The following is a 17,316-nucleotide window of genomic DNA, read 5'->3' on the forward strand; positions in this document are numbered from 1 at the left end:
TTGTGCCCGGGATTTGTGTGATTCTTCAGCCCGGCACAAAAGGAGAGGGGGGGGGGGGGGGAGGGGGCGAGGCGGTGCCAGAGCAGATTTACCGTGTCTCTGCGGTCGGTGCATTCAGCAGGGTGTCTAATGATGTGCACTTACGGGCTAAATTACCAGGCCATTGTTTACCTCTGCTCCAGGAGCGCGGGGGCCCCACGGAGAGCGAGAGCCCGGTAAGGGCGTCGGAGCAAAGGAGGAGGGGGGGGAGGGGCGCTCAAGTTCAAATTAAAGCAAATGATGGGGTGGTTGGGAGGAGTTTTTCTTGGAGAGAGAGAGAGAGAAGATGAATGGTATCCATGGAAGCAGAGGCTCCGGAGAAGCTGAGGGAGGAGAACACTAACTGTACACGCCGCTTTTCTGTAGCAGCTAAACAAACACGACAATAAATTACAGCTGCACACACACACACACAAACAACTTTTGCAATTTCTGCCCCATTAAAATCGTGCTTTCCAGCCTTTGTCTGAAGAGGGGAAATGTGCAGCTTTCTCCCTTAAATCCACGACTCCACTCACATAACGATGTGTGTTCTGTTTGTTTGCTTGCTTGTTAGGAGAAAGCTCCGCCTCGAGCCGTCACTCGTGACAGCAGCAGCCGTCCGAGGTCATTTACATAATGAAAGACAGAAATGACCGAGGAGGCGATGGCAAAGACGAGCCTCTCCACTTGGCGGGGGGGGGGGGGGAGGGGGAGGGACAACGGTTTGGCAAAGAAAAGGAGCATTGGACAGAGAGAATGCAGCAGCAGGACGGAGGGATGAGGGCACAGAGAGACACACACAGAGACACACACACTGAGACACACACAGAGACACACACAGAAGGGGCTTGAGGAGCCGGTTGAACCATGAGGACAGCGATGCCAGGGAGTTGGACGGCGCAGAAACATTTGGACATGAGGAGTAAGACCGAGGCGAGCGAGAGACGGGAAAGCGCCAAAAAGCCAAGAGAGAAGTTAAGAGATTAAGTGCAGTTGTCGCCCCCCGCCCCTCCCACCCTGTTCCACGGGGGGGGGGGGGGGGGGGCGGCTCTTACCTTGGCGGACGCCGAAGCCACCGATCCCGCAGCCGGGACGCCGCGCTTGACCGCTATGTCGCCACTGGACGTTGTCACGGCAACCGTGACCGGGGTGGGGAGGAGGGAGGGGATGACCGGGAGGGGAAGGAGCCCCGGGCGGTTGTTGCCATTGACGACGGCCGAGGCGCAGCTGTGATTGGCTCCGCCGTTGTGGAGGCCGGACGGACGGATGTCGCGGCGCTCCCAGGGTGCCCGGTAGTCCCTCTCGAAGCGGTGGTGGTGGCGTGACATCACTTCCTCTTCCTCTCAGAGGGAATTACAGGGGCAGGCCTGCAGGAGATGGAGGAGGAAGAAGAAGGAAAAAAAGGAAGGTATGGGTGAGATTGGAAGCGTAAGAAAAGCGTGCAAACGGAGATACAGACACAAAAAAGCACCAAAGGGGCAAAGTGACTTATGGGGAGGACGTGTTGACACAAAAGGTGTAAACGCTCCCATTGCACCTGACTGACATGAGCACGCGGCGGCTCATTTGTTGCCTCTAATCCCCGTTCTCCCAGTCATTAACCAAGGCTGCGACAAGAGGGAGAGAAATGAGCACCGTTAAGCAGCTCCATTTAAAAAAAAAAAAAAGCTGAATCCTTTGGCGCCTGCGATCAACGGCGAGGTTGTTCCCGAGGACGTTGGGGGGAGGGGGAGGGGGGGGGGGGGGGGGGGGTCGTGACCTGGCGGTCCAAAATTCATTCACCTGAATAAATACCACGGCAATAAGGGCTCATCTCACACGTCTAATGGCCGGTTAATTCCATCGGATCGCGCTGCACTTAAAGGGTTCTCCTCCCTCGATGGGCTTAGAGGGGAGTCACGTCGGCGCGGGGTGCGCCGCTCCGTGTGACGTCACCGAGCAAAGCCCCCCCCCCTGTGGTCTGTGGGGAGAGAACGACAGCGAACGATTGGTCTTTATTCCTCTTGCTACATCTGGCCTTGTGTGTGTGTGTGTGTGTGTGAGTGCATGTTGGATGTAATGAGAACACACACGTGAAAAGCTCCAGTGTGGTGCCACTCATTGCATAGTTTATTACCCCCCCCAGTAGGTAATTTTTTTTTCTCTCACACGAGGTCCGCTCTGTCCAAATACAGAAAGCTGATACGCGGCGATAGAAGCTGTGGGACAACACTCTCACGCTCCCATTCTCTCTGCAAATACCCCCCCCCCCTCCCCCTCTCCCGAGCAAAAGCCTTTTTAACCACCTCCGCGTCTCCAAAGAATGAGCTTTGCATGAATCTCAGCGAACGTTGGAGAGCAACAAGGCGCTGGTCCATTGGAACAATGGCAGAGTCGGTGCCAGCTGATGTTCCCTTATCACCTCAGCTGAGGGACAACAGCAGGCGGGACGTTCCTCCCCATCGAGAAAAGGCAGTGGGCAGAAACAAATTGGGAAAAGGTTGGGTTTTTTTTTAATCTGCTTAGCAGTCAGAATGCAGGCAGAATTTACTTCTGTACTGTGCACCCCGCTGAGCATTAACCACGAAAAATAACCCCCAGAAACAAAATCTAGTAGAAAAGAAAAGGAAAAAAAAAAGGTATCCAGCCAAGTTGGAGAGAGACCACACGACACAGAGGGAAACTACACCAATCAGTTGTGTAAATGTTGGTTTTCGGAGCCCAAACTCAGGTGAGCCTACCTGCCCGTGTGTGGCACGTTCCGAACTTGGGCGCCGCACTCGATCACGAGCCCCTCGGTGCGCCCCGTGTCACGGCGAGTCACCATGTATGTGTGTGCGTGCGTAGGAGCCCCACATCACCTTGAGGCCGAGGCAGCGTTTGTGAAGGCAAACGCGACGAGGCGATAAAAGACAATGTTTCCCCGCGAAGGTGGACGGACGCAGCGGCGTCAGACGGGGACAGACGCTTAAATACATCACGTCCACCATGACACTGCTCCGGGGACAAGGTGCCAATAACCATTTGGCGACAAACTAAACAAGATACGAGTGTGTGTGTGTGTGTAATAGAGAGGAGGGTCTGTGTGTCACGCTTCTGCCGTTTTTCCCGGGGCGCGATGTGCGCTTTGCTGGCACATGACGCTTGGCCCCCCCCGAGAGGAAAGGGCCCCCCCCCCCGACGCGTAGCGGTGTGAACTGCTATTGACTGGGCACGCCGCAGCTTTCGCCACACTCGGACACATTAAGAGCCACACACGCCACACCCGCCCATCAGCCGGCCCGGATGGATGGATACCAACAAGGGCCGGGGGACGAGGGCCAAGGGGGGGGCTGTAACTTTAGGAGGAGGACAAGATATCGCTGTAGATGAGCTGCACAGACGCCATCCACACACACACACACACACACACACCTGATGCAGGCGCAGACTAATAAATGTACTGACAGTTCCTCCAGGACAACAAAGGTGTTCGTCATGATATTTAAATAATGGGGCAGACGGCTGGTACAGGAATAGCCTGCAGCAAGTCGCATGCTAGAGTCCCAGGCTTTTTAAATCCTCCTCCTCCACCAGATCATGATGAAGATGTAGGCTCAATTTGGATGGCGCCTCCTCCTTTTACACGCAAACACGCACCTGAACAAGCAAACACAAACAGGTGCACTCATTAAGCAGTGGGCCTTCCCGCTAGAACACTGTTCACTGCAGTGCAGCAATAAATGGCTCCTTTATCTAAAAGATCTTTTTTGTTTGCAGCATATTTTCTATTGATTGATGGAGCAAACTGATCCTGCGAGAAAAGAGCCAGGGCTTTCTGGGTATTTTTAACCTTCCCCTCGTAAGGACATGATACAGAGAAACCTACATTGATGTTGCAGACAAACCCGGGAAAAGAAAAAAGAATGGAGTCTTGTGTCTATCGCATGGGCTCTGATACTGTGTGTGTGTGTGTGTGTCTGTGTCTGTGTGTGTGTGTGTGTGTGAGTAGGGCTGCAGAAAGGGAAAAGCCATCTTTGGGGAGGAGAAGGAACACAGCTACCTGCTGGTTGAGCCCATTGTTGGGATTGATTCTCAGCCCTACTGGGTCCAACTAATCCCAGCGGTTTGAGGGGAATTAGCACTTTGCTACAACTCGCAGAACCTCATTAGTGGCACGAGTCGAAATCCGGAGACGCAGCACGCAGTCAGTGGTGTGTCATGAATAAATAAATAAATAAATAAAAAACATTTTGCGCGTCTCAAAAACAAAGCCCGGCAGCTTAGGCATTAAGACCATTAATAGCTTCCATTGATGAGGAGAGGCGCGGAGGCCGGTTTTACTTAAACAGCGGGCAGGAAGCATTTGACACGCAAGGGAAACCCGAACCACGGGGAGGCCACCAGTCACTTTGTGCAGAAGCAGCCCTTCGCTCCTCCGATCTGCCCATTAGGATCCTCACAGAGGGCCACTTTGTACATTAATCTGACACATGGCGGGCTGACATGCACACACACTGCTGCATTTTGCCAGAGACAAGACACTTGTTCTCGCTTTGATAAAAGCATGCATAAAAAGGCCAAATCATTCAAAGCAGATCAAAAAAAAGGGGGAGGGGTGGGGATCAGGAAAGAAAAAATAAATACAAAGAAGATGAGGCCGGGATTAAAATTAATTGCATATCTGCAGCACTGACAGCAAACGGCCCCCTCAGTGTGTGTATTTAGTGTGTGAGTGCACTGTGTGTGTGTGTGTGTGTTGTGGTGTATGGGGGGGGGGGCGGCATCGTGATGCAACGCTTTCTAAGCAGCTTGCCTTCTGCAGTCTGAACAAACCGGCTACATGACGAAAAAACATCACGGGGCAGCAAAGAAGAGGCCCGACGCGCACTGGCGGCGGTGCAGGCGGCGTGAAAGGCGACGCCCTGCCGGCGCCCGCTACCTCCGCCTCAGAGCGCCGCCGCCGCCTCTGCTGTTAATTAAAACGGAGACTTTCAACAAAAACGCCACATTAATCACACTGGCAAGACACAAAAGGCAGGAGGAAGAAGCTCCCGGGGCCAGTGTGCACGTCTTCCTCAGCAGGCCTTTTCTGCACGCTTTTCTTTCTGCGCCGTGTGGGAGCCCGCGGATTTCCAGGCGCCAATCACGCGGCGTGCGCGCGGCGTGCACACGTGCGCGTAATTCTGTGGCCCATGGCAGCTGTCGCCTTTTTTCTCCCGCTGCATCCTTTTTTTTTTTTTTTTTTGCAAATTCCTCTGTTCACTAAATGAAAAACCAACAACGGGGCATCAAAACAAAAAAGCTCTCACTGCTGATGCCACACACACACACACACACACACACACACACACGGTTAATATATCAACTGCAAGAGCAGTGACTTAATTATCTAAATGGCTGCCGCGGTGATTACCGAGGGCGGCGAGCATCCGTCTCGGAGAGCAGGGCCACGCTGGAGGAGAGATCGGGAGATAAAGACACGTCAAACGTGACGGCGAGGCGCCCGGAGAGCAGAAAACCAAACCGGGGGGAGAATTAAACGTGAAGAGCAAGGAGGCGGGAGGCGATGTGGGGGGCGGGGCGAGAGGCGCCGGCGAGCTCCGCCGAACCGTCGCTATAAAAAGCCGCCCCGGCATGTGGTCGCCGGGATCGTGACACCTCCTTCCATCGCCATGGAGATGCCCCTGCGCCTCTTCGATGTGGTTCTTTTTTTTTTGCCTTGAAGCAACAAAGACGGCACATTTAGGTCCATCCCTCCTTTTACACGAGGGCCCTGCGGAGGTCGTCCTCGGCCTGTGGGGGGGGGGGGTTGAATCTCGTGTGAGATATCCAATCTCTACTTGCAGCTGGTTGACCCGGCGTCCAACCAGAGCGGGAGGATCATCACCGAGGACCTGAACATCATAAAAGATATTCACACTGCACTATCCATTAGTCTGGATTCACAGAAGAACAAAACTCCCACTGCCGCCCAAGTCTCTTTAAATGCCCTCATTAGGTACGATTTGGGTGGGAAGTAGTCGTTAACGACCCGTGTTTGGGTTCCCGGGAACCAGAGGGGGGGAGGGAGAGGACGTGTGCTTTGGACTGGAAAACTCACTGGTTTTGAGGCATCGTGGGATAAGACAAAGAATTAAAAGCCTGCAATGAACAACTAAACAAGATCTACAAGTATGTACGATGCGTCTTTCTTAAATCATACTCGCCCGTCTCCCTCACCTTGGCCTGAACCAGGGGGGTCAAGGCCGGCCAGTGATTTTTGAGCTTTGCGAAAGAACACCTGGGCAAATAGAGAGCAGGACGTCTCACTCGGAAGGAGGAGACCAACATCTCACCTGGGAACCAGCAACATGAAGGCAACGGACGGACGGAACGACCACCACACACACATTTATACACACTTACTGAGATAGACTGTTATTTAGTTCTGGCGCTTTCACCCCCCCCATCCTGAGCAACAGCACTCATATCACAAAATGTATTTTGTAATAAGGGGTGAAAAGAAATCATTAGAAAGCGTGCAGAGAAAAGCAGGTTTGGAGACACTTTGAAATGTTTAGCACACGAGACTAATTGCTCATCTCAGTCAAAACGGCGAACCACCAGGAAATATCCAATAAATCAAAGCCCGTTCCCTCTATTGCATTAAAGTCTATTACGTTAAAGCTGAAGCAAACATTAAAGTCTATTACATTAAAGCTAAAGCAAAACAGAGTTCAGATGCGCAGCGCTCCAAATTCCCAACTCAGTCGGCGCCGATGCTTTGTGGGTAATGAGAGAGCCTCGAGCTACACGGGCTTTGCCTCACCAAGTTTTATATATTCATCGTGGAGCACACACACACACACACACACACACACACACACACACACACACACACACACACACACACACACCACACACACCACACACACACACACACACACACACACACACACACAGCCGAAAACCCAGGTAACGCACACGCACGGACGCACACCCATGACAGCGCCGTCTCCCCCGAATAAGCCGGCCCATCTGCTCAAGTCCCCCGTCAGCACTGACGGCTGCTGTGTGTCCAGGCCTCCCTCCCCCCCCCAAAGAAAAAGTTTATCGGCATATTAATCTCCTCATATCTCGCCCTTTTCAAAAGGCCAGACGCCACGGTAACCTCGGCGCGGCTCTGCTCGACATCGCCTCGAACGCGCCGGCCTGTCACTTCCGCCTCACGCGAGGCGTGACCGACGGTGGGGGGAGGGTGAGGGGGGGGGGGGGGGAGGGTCTCGGGTTTTTCTCTTCCCCCTCCACTTATCTCACGTCTCCGGTCGCCCCCTCTAAAGGGCCGCTCGTCTCTCCGTCCTCTGACCTTCGCCTCGTATCTGCGTGAGGCGGTCGCTCAGAGCGAGGACCGGCTGGATTAATCGCCCGGGAGACAGCCAAGGCAAGTGGAATGAACAAATAGAGAGGCCCCCAAAATGACCAGAAAGGGAGGGGGGCGAGGTAACAATAGGGAGAATGAGGCATGCACTAAGTTGTAGGAGAGGTAACGACTAGAGGAATGGGTTCCGTCACACTGTGGTTTCATGCCCTTCGACACACTGACGGAGTGAATTAAACCCGGATGGGTCCATGTGCGCCATTCAACAAGGATTCAAGACCCTGCCCCCCCCCCCCACCTGCTTTGGATGACAATCGGACACTGCGAGGGTTTTAGTGAAGAGCAGTACCTACCAGTGGATCCAGGAAACTGGATTCAGGTGTATAACATTACATTTACTTTCTCTTCTGCAAGAAAAAGGGGGAATAAAAAAGGGAAAAACCAGAGATGGTGACCCCCGAGTGGGGGATGAAATCATCTGTAATGTAATTAAAGCACAAGTAATTCTGTAGATTAGCAGTGATGTTTATAGAGGTGCCGACCCGACAGCGTGTGGCAGACATCTCATACGTGGGGTTAAATGTGACCAAAGCTGCAAACAATCCATCAGCCAATAAGGCAGAAAGGAAAGCAATTAATCACCAGCTGTGTATTAGGCAACGAGCTGAGCCATGCCAGTTAGCGTTAGCCGCTAGTTAGCGTTAGCCGCCAGCGGCGCGGCGGCGTTTCTGCTGTCAGATTAAACGGTGACGAGCTCTCGTGCATAAAAAGCAGAAAGCACCCGCCCTCCGCTCGGCCCTCATGGTGGAAAACACAATGTGAAGCTAACCAACAAGCTTCACCGACATCTCGAACCATGGGCTCATAATGTTTTTGGTTACATTATGAGTTGAAAAATGAATCAATTGATGAATAAATAATGTATCTATATGTTCTACGTATTTTGGAGAACCCTTCGCTCTAGGTGCTGCATTTGGGAGTTTGCGCTTCCCGTTGTCTCGAAGTCATTGGGTTGTTTGATTTTGATTGATTTTGGGACGCCATTTATTTATTTATTTTCCCCCCAAAACCAATGCAACGGAGTTGTCGAGGTGGAACCAAAACATCATCGGCTGCCATCCCCAACGTGTACTGCCTGTATTTTTGTTTAACGCTTTGGATTATTTAGATGAATGAATCACGCTGCAGCTACAGAAGATGGAATTACAGTTGGGAAATTATTTTTTTCCCTTCTTTCTTGCCTTTGTCTCTTATTTTCACTCTCGTGCCCCCCCCAACCCCTACGAATGCATCAGCTGTACTCTCACATACTATCAACCAGAGCCAACATAGATATGAAAGAGAGCGAGAGAGCGATGGGGGAGCGGGGGAGGTTGTTGGGCAATATCAGAGATAGCAGAAGTGAAGTGAGAGATAAAAGGAGGAGAGCGAGGAGAAAAGGAGAAGCGAGAGGAGGAGGAGGAAAGGCAATGAAAGGGAAAACAAAACAAAAAAGCCAGGGGAGATGGAGAAAAGTGAACACACACACACACACACACGTACGTTCTTTAATCAATATGGTGGGAATGTGGACACATGGTAAATCACTTTCCCGGCAATAACAGAGTGCAGCCACTATCTCTCTTTTTAATAAGTTGCCGGGGTGTCGGAGGGCGAGGGGGGAAGACGGCGAGCGGGAGGGGGGTAGCGGGGGGGGGGGGGGGGGCGGGTAGAATCCGCGAGTGCTGTGTTGAGGGAGCTGTGATGTATAGGCCTGGACAGTCGTGCTGCACTCCGATAAAAGCAGGTGAATCTTGATAGGTCAGGTAAAGGCCCCGGCTGAATGGAGATCACGTCCTCTCACACCCCCCCCCCCCCCTTATGCTTCTTTACTCATGAGCTCTCAATGCATGTACATTTGCCCCTATAGGGATCCACTATAATGGGAAAGAAATGTCATGATGGGGGGGGAGCATCAATTGAAGTCCAGGCAACATGGCGTCAGGAGTCTGTCCACCTGTCATCACCGTCCAACGAGCCGTCTGATTACAAAACGGGGGGGGGGGGGGGGGGGGGGCACTCCCCCCCTCCCCCACCCGTGTCCTTTATTGACTTCATTCCATCTCGCTCGATCTCATCTGCGCTCGCCAGGGTTTGGGGACCGGTCCGCAAATGTTGTTACCGTAAAACGAGAGCGGCCTCTCAATTGACTCGCGTCCCCTTTAAAGTGGTGCTAAATAAGTAATGGGGCGTCTCATCTGCTTTGGCCAGCCGGCAGCTGGATGGGTTACAGTAAAAGGGAGATTAATGGATGGGCAAATGGAGATGAATGCGCGGGCTAAAAGGAAGAGGCCCGGGCCGGCCTGCGACGGCACCCAGTGACGTATTGCGTCGACGCACAAGTGGACAACTGTCAAAAAAAGAAGGGTCGGCTCCAGGCGGCGGGAGCCGCGTGCAGGCAAGACGGATGAGCCCTTTACCAATAATCACCGACGCGTTTCAACTCGAACAAAAAAAAAAAAAAAAAGACGTCCCTGCGTGCCAGCTGTAGCCGAGCGTGGACGCGGGGTGCAGAAGCGGCAACGAGATGAGTGATGAGCGCCCGGCCGAAAAGCGGGAGAAACCTGACGGATGCTGTGAGGAGCTAAAAATGTTGCCGTTTGAAATTCGATACCCAGGAGTCTCGTACACGGTCACCGGTCTACCTTAGTCAGGTACCCCCGTGACACAACACCTAAAAGAATCCATCCAAAGAAAATCTGCTATTTGGACAAGCTGTTTTTTTTTAAGGTGAAAGAAGAAAATACAATTGACACAAACGCTATATGATGCACAAACAATGTTTTTGCTGAACTGTGCCGTCGTGGTGCTCGTCTCTCGTGGTCCGCTCTTACGCATTTGTCTAATTGCTAAAAAAAATAAAACGCTGACGGGACCCAACGCAGCACAAACCCTGCGGCGATCAATCCACTCCACTCGATCTTAATTAGCTGACCACATAAGAGCCGCTGGGGGCGGGAGACGAGGCGTCTCGTTCTGCGCCTGCCTTCAGAAGAAGGCCGCGCGGCACGGCACGTTTCTGACGACGCGTGGCGGCTGCAGGGCCGGAGACAAAGAGCGAATCGGCTCGGACGGCCCCCAGGTGATCCGTCAGCGCCCCCCCCCTGCGGGCGCTGACGGATCATTTCCAATGCATGATATGAACTGCTGGAACCGTGCTTTTTGTTCACATCCCACGGCTGAGTTTCGGCTCCGGTGGAATCCACAAGGCCCCCCCCCCCCCCCCCCCGAGTCTCGTAGAAAGACATTGTGCTTAGAACAGATGACCTCATGGTGAAAGCATCTCCCCTACCAGTTCCTACACTGGATAGATGACGGATGTCTCCACGGGCACATGTTCACAAATAAAACAATCTACTGGTATTAACTGCACTTTTCACACAAGAATTGGAAATCGATGCTAATGGAACACATGCAAAGCAAACAGGGACAGTTCGGGGCGGCCATCCGACCTCCGGACATGGCCGTGCATGTAGAGATTCATCCACAGAGGAATAAATGCGTGGATAATACACACGGCTGAGTTCGATATGACGGCATTCGGGCCCCTGGGAGGGCTGCAACAAAACAGATGAGCCAGAAGTAAAAGGGGACGGTGGAAGGGGGGGGGGGGAGGTTCAGAGCTATAATTTACAGGTATTGAAAACGCAAGGCTGCCGGGGGACGTCGGCGAAACAAAAACGCCTAACGGCTCTCTTGAGGGGGGGGGTTTGGTTTCATAAAAATAAAAATATTTTTTAAAAAAAGGCATTTTTCATCAGAGGGAGAGAGGGAGGAACACTTTCTCAAGTAGTCCCTCAAGAACAGTCAAGTAGGGCAAAGTGCTTTCTTTGGAGCCATTTTTTTAATTGCCCTGCGCCGTCGTATTCAAAAAGACGGCCAGGGAGGGAGGGAGGCACGGCCCCCCCCCCCCCCCGCGACGGTCATCCAATGATCGCACGGGACTGATGGCGTCTCTCGCGTCTTCCATCTTTTTTTCTTGGTGACATCGGGACACCTCTCGACCCCCCCCCTCCCTGCGCCTCGCAGCGATGGGTTAGAGGGCTGCCATTTCATGCGCTCCCTCAGGCCCTTTCAATTTCATAAAGGTCGCATACCTGCCGGGCATTTTCGAGAACATTTTCCACTTTCTCCTGACACTTCTAACCTTGCAACCCCCGAAACCCCCCCCCCCCCCTCTCTGCACGCCCTTTCCCTCCGGCACAGTGCTGTTTAACGACCGTGACACAGTAGCACCGGCTGGATAATCCCAGCGAGACCAAAGCGCCATTAGGAAAAAAAAGGAGGCCGCTAAAATGCCAAACCATATTACCATCCCTCGTCCTCCTCGTCCTCCTCTTCCTCACTAGGCTCCCTCGCTGTCTCTTTCTTACAGAGGCCACCTGGTACCGCATCTCTTTATTAATGCATGGAGGGAGGAGGTAGGGGGAGGGGGGGGGGCCCCATTCCCTTGCACAAGCACTTATCTATGGTGAAAAGCATGACTACATTGCAGGTGCCCTCTGACAATGGGGGGGGGGGGGGGGGGGGCTGGGGGGCAGGAAGGGAGGCATGTGTGTGTGTGTGAGAGAGACTTCAAAAGCAAGTGTAGAGCTAATCATGCAGAAGGTAATGAAGAGACACTGTCACCCTGCAAGGTTAATGCAACACCTGCATGCACACTGCCGTCCGCGGGAATCGATGAGTCAGAACGCGCCACTTTCTGCAAACTCATGAAGAAGAAGAAGAAGAAGAAGAATCCCTTCTCCCTCCAAAGCGTGTGGGGGGGGGGGACCCCAAAGCTGTGACGAATCAGAGGACGTACAGGAACAGTAAAGAGAATTAGGTTAACCTGTCAGCAGAGTGGAAGATCGACGTAATTGCAGCTTTTTAGAAGCGTATTTATTTTATTCTCGCGCAGATCTCTATAAACAAATATGCAAATCTGATCAAACAAGCCATTACGTTGACAGCTTTCAATTGCATTCGGCGGAATGCAGGAGCGTCTGCAGGCCCACCTTTGCAGCTAAATTATGCAAATGGCTGTCAGTTTAACGAATCAGAGAAGAGAATTAGCAGGCTGTTAGTCTCTCTTAGACCCCAAAATGCTGCTAATACAGATGAAGGGCTGGAGCCTGATTTCATTATCATGCCTCTGCAAAAAAAAAAAAATGAAAAAAAGAGGAAAAGTATGAGAGGAGAAAAAAAAAAGAAAAAAAAAAGAGGGGGAGGGAGAGAGAAATGAGAGCGTTGGGAGATGGAGACAAATGTGTGTGCGGGAAAAAAAGCCCACAGAGGCCTCCATTCAGAGCCATATCAACTCCAAATATCAAATTAGCCAAATGAATGGTACAAGATAAAGGACAGGGAAGGGGGGGGTGGGGGGGGGGGCAAATGAAAAAAGGAGCAAGGGAGAAGCTGCGAGGGCGTGTGAGGCACGGAGGGGATCGGCGAGTATTTCAATAATCGATAGAGCGTGAAGTGAGGAGAAGGGGGGGGGGGGGAGGCAGGATATCACAGTTCATTAGTCATAGCTGGTGACAACTGGAGACTGCAGCGGGGAGATTGTCACTGGGTCTTAATCAGATGAGCAACGATGGAATGCCACTCGTTAATTCCACCAGCATTATGGCGTCTATTGTCTGCCTCTGAGGGGGCTTATCGCCATCTCTCTGCCTCCGACGCCAGCTAACAGGCTGCCAGCCCTTACCCCCCCCCCCCCCCCCCCCCCCCGCCGCCTCCCTCCCCACCAGGGACACTGCAGAGAGCTAAACTCTCCCTCTCAGGCTCTGTTTGCTTTTTTCAAAATGATTGCTACCCACAGCCCCCCCCCACCGCCGCCGAACAGGAAGTGAGAAACGCGTAGTGCTACAGTGGCGCTACGAGGGAGCGAATCTGAGGCAGAAGAAAATCAATCGTCTCTTCTTAAGCGACCCATTACAAGGCGCCGAGGAGAGTTAAAGCACTTGCTCAAGACGCGCCGCTATAGTGTATTATTATTATTATGGTCCGAGGGAGGGGCCTAATGAACGCCCTCGCCATCGCACGGGAGGGGGGGGGGGGCCCTACGAAGCACACACACATCACATTCCACTCAGACACAAATAAATACTGCATCCCCCCCCCGTATACTTTAGATGCACATCTCCACCGCGTTCTCCCCCCTCAGAGGCGCCGCTTCTGTCAGAACCGCGGCACGAAACTCTCAGTCAGCCGGCTCAGCCCCCCCCCCCCTCCCCTCTCTCTCCCTCCCTCCCCCTCTGAATCCAACTCCAAGCACTTGCCCGCCTGGTTGGGGAGTGTGTTGACAGTATTAGTACCACTACGCTCACACAGCCACAACGCGCCTCAGCTTTGTGTAAATGCTTTCCCGCGGCTCTGTTTGTAGGTCTTTGTGCATCCCTGTAAAAAGGGAGGGGGAGAGACGGGGGGGGGGGGGGGGGCGGGGGACGGGGGGGGGGGGGGGGTCTAACTCTATTCTAAGGTCAACCGCTTCGACGACGCGAGCTCTCTGTCGGTTTCAGAGTTAATGCAGCCGGTGACGCCGTCGCTTCGGAAAACACTCATTTCGGCTAAAACGCTGTTTGCCGTCATGCGACAGTGTGTCTGCAGCTGTGATTGAGCTCCGAGGGTGTTGGACGTGTGTGTGTGTGTGTGTGTGTGTGTGTTCCCCTCCCAGCTGGACACGCGGTTTGTACATAAATAAACAGAACCGACGTCTGATGTGGGATCAGGGAATAACAATTCAATTCATAGCATATAAATAGAACATTATACGATTCATTCTCATCCATGTTTTAGTTTGGACCATTTCGTCTGTAATATTAAAGACATTCTCCCTTGAATTCTAATTTTTTTTTTTTTTAAAAAGGTAGCAATACATCGCATTTCAAGCATAAGCTATCGGCATCAAAACGTCCCTCATATATACTACCGATCTGTCTCGCGGCCTCTCTGTGACATCACAGCGCCGCGCGAATCTGCCCCGAAACGCTGCACGACTGCGGCTTTGATTTTGTGCGAAACGTGTGACAAAGAGTGTGGAGCAGAGCAGGGGCTTGTCGATAAGTGAGAGTTAGAGAGCGGCTCCGGTGTTTCACTTGGCCGAGGAGACCAGTCAGGAGGGGACCAAAGTGCCTCCTCCCTGCTGACACACTTATCTCACTGCACTCTGACTGACCTCACACACACACACACGCACGCACACACGCACGTGAAAGCATGCATCGCATGCATGAAGGCAGTGTAGGTACAGCTGTGCGTGCCAGGAGGAGCTCCACTGGATGGAGGCGCAGAGCGAGGTTTGATCTGGTCCGATTCGCTGGGAGCATTTCTTGCTCAACAAACCAGAATAAATGGCCACAGCTGCAGACCGGGTGTGTTGAAGTGTGTGTGTGTGTGTGTGTGTGGTTTCTCATCTTTCACCCCAGTATGTTACCACCTTCATTTAGATTTAGCTTCTTTTTCTATTAATCTCTCCTCGCTTTTGTCCTCTTTAGTTCTTTTTTTCTCCCTTTTTCTCGAAAAAGAGGAATAAAAAAAAACAAAAAAAAAAAACAGTGTGCCTCAGCAATTATTCTGTCCAGTGGCTTCTGGAGCTTTAAAGCAGGACTGAAGGCTCAGCATTGGGGAAAGAGCTCCTTTCTAGCAGGATATTTCCATTTCATCTCTAGTAGAAAATGTTCCGGTGCCAAACCTTTTCATCTCAAAACACTATGGAGGCATTTTAGGGACAGATAGTTTCCTGATGTTTCTGACTTTGCGGCGTTAAAGCACTCTGCTGCACAGTGGGGAGGGGGGGGGGGGGCATTTAAAGAGAGCGGCCTGTTTGGTTGTGACGCAACACCGGAGAAACCCTCTGAAAATCCATCGAAACTGTTGAAGAAAACTGCTCAAAATAACCGGAACCGTCATTCGTAGTGAAAGGATTTGTGGCAAAAACGACCATTCTGTTGGAGTTCTGATGAGGTTCAGGCGGGTTTGAGTGATTCATTTGGCCTCCCTGGTTTCGGAGATCTCTCCATGCAAAGCAGCGAGGGGACTCACACGAGGGGGGTTGATGTGTTTACACGTTGTGATGAAGGCTACGCGAGAAGGCGAGGGGAGGCCAACGCCGCCGCCGCCGCCGCCGTCTATGAGTCTATTCACTTCACAATCCGGGATAAGTCATTTTAATGTGAAGACACTCCTGGCAGGGTTACTGCAGCGATCGCTCACATAACATAATAGTTATAATAAAAAAAAGATAATAATGATGGTGACAGATTCGGTACTTTGAGCCGAGAGAGGAAATGATACAGAAAGACAAAGTTATTTCTTTGGACAAATCCATCGGCATCAGCAGCTTTTTATCTCCAAAATGACTAATGCGTTTCAATTTATTAATATATGTAACAAAACAAGGGACGTTTTCAATGGGCAACATTTCCCCCTCGGTGAGAGTAAAAATGCAGTTACTAAAAGCAGCGCGTGACAAAATAAAAGAGGGTTAAAGGAGCGTATGCCTGAATAATCAAAAATAATAAGCTGAATAATCCCCCCCCCCTCCCCCCGCCCTGCGTTGTGGCGTTTAAACCATTTCTCTCCTGGTCACACCGGAGAAGGTCACTCTGTGGAGTCTAATTACCAGGTATTAAATGACCTGACCCCTCTTCATTTGCATCCACCTCTGTTCTTCCCCTGCTGCTCTTTGCTCAGAAGGGGTTTCTTCATTTTTGGGAGGGGGCGCAAAGATCAGCCTTGGCAATGCATGCATGGCTCTCACTTATTACCTCGGCCTCTTTACAATGCCGATGCATCCGAGACGTCTGACACGCGTCCGTAAAGCGGCAAAAACATCCAGCTCAAAAGCAGAGTCGCTTTAAAAAGTGATGCATGACGTGATCTCTGATTACTTCATGTATGTCGACCCCGATTTCGGGGGGGGGGTCAGAGGGTGAAATATAAGACGTCCTCATCACGGCTCCGCTGCCTCGTCCCCAAAATGAACATGGATACCTTGGCATCACTCATCAAGTCGCGCTGCCAACCCTCCCCCCCCCACCCCCACCTCCTTCCCCCCCCCCCCCCCCCCCCCCCCCGAGCACCTGCAACATCAGCAAGAACAAGGAACGCTGCGATTGAGATTGATTAAAAGTCTGTTGTTTCAAAGATAAAAAGGCGTGTTTGGAGTTGATCAACAGATTAAATGATTGATGGCTTCTGCAACCCGGCCGTGATGTTAAAGCAGGCAGCGTCAGCACCAGCAGCTCCTCCACCCATTAGTGGATCCAGCCAATTATGTCCAAACTGCTGAGACGGGTTGAAAGGAGGGGAGGGGTGGGGGGGGGGGGGGTGTGGAGGTGGGCCAGGGTTGTCACATGGGCGAGGGGCATCTTTGAAGGCAATAACGGGATAATGAGGCGAGTGGATCGGTCGGCGTCTGGGCTCGACGTCACTCGCCCTTCAGCGTGCACGAGGAATCTTGGCATGCGTTTCTGCAAGCATGCGTTTCTGCAAGCATGCGTTTCACAAAGCATGCGTTTCACAAAGCATGCGTTTCTGCGGGTCTCATCGTTGGCGCGGCTCTGATCGGACCAGGGAAGACCAACTCCGAGCTTCCAACCGGGCCCGAAGACCTTCCCGTTGCCACGCTCCCGGAGGACGGCAGCATGCGCGGGTACTGGAGCACGTTGGATTAAATAAAAACACCGATTTACGTCTCGCCGTTTGACCGTAAGTGAGAGAGACAGAAAAGTTTAAGATCCTGCAGTCTGCCTTAGTTTGGCTTTAATGACGTTCATGCTCTGTTAGGAAACCCTGATGTTCAAAAGGAGAGGAGGAGGAGGGGGGGAGGGGGGGGGGGGGGGTGTTGGTTTAAATAATCAAAGAACATAATCTTAAAGGTAGTTCAGAAACACGCAGGGCCGGTTTGAGGCTACACTCGCAGGTTGGATCCCCCTCGGGCGATCTCCCTCAAC

General features: G+C 52.2%; 1 protein-coding gene across 1 annotated transcript in view; it reads right to left on the bottom strand.

Annotated features, from left to right (window-relative positions):
• The window catches only part of LOC119194676 (kelch-like protein 29), a 66,157-nt gene that overhangs the window by 33,209 nt on the left and 15,632 nt on the right, over positions 1–17,316 (bottom strand). Inside the window, exon 2 of the mRNA XM_062559480.1 lies at positions 1,077–1,388. Within this exon, the coding sequence (XP_062415464.1) occupies positions 1,077–1,349 (273 nt within the window). The 5' untranslated portion in view covers positions 1,350–1,388. The remainder of the gene's footprint in view (positions 1–1,076; positions 1,389–17,316) is intronic.

The sequence above is a fragment of the Pungitius pungitius genome, chromosome 20 (assembly GCF_949316345.1).
Source record: "Pungitius pungitius chromosome 20, fPunPun2.1, whole genome shotgun sequence".
In the NCBI taxonomy this organism is placed as follows: Eukaryota; Metazoa; Chordata; class Actinopteri; order Perciformes; family Gasterosteidae; genus Pungitius; species Pungitius pungitius.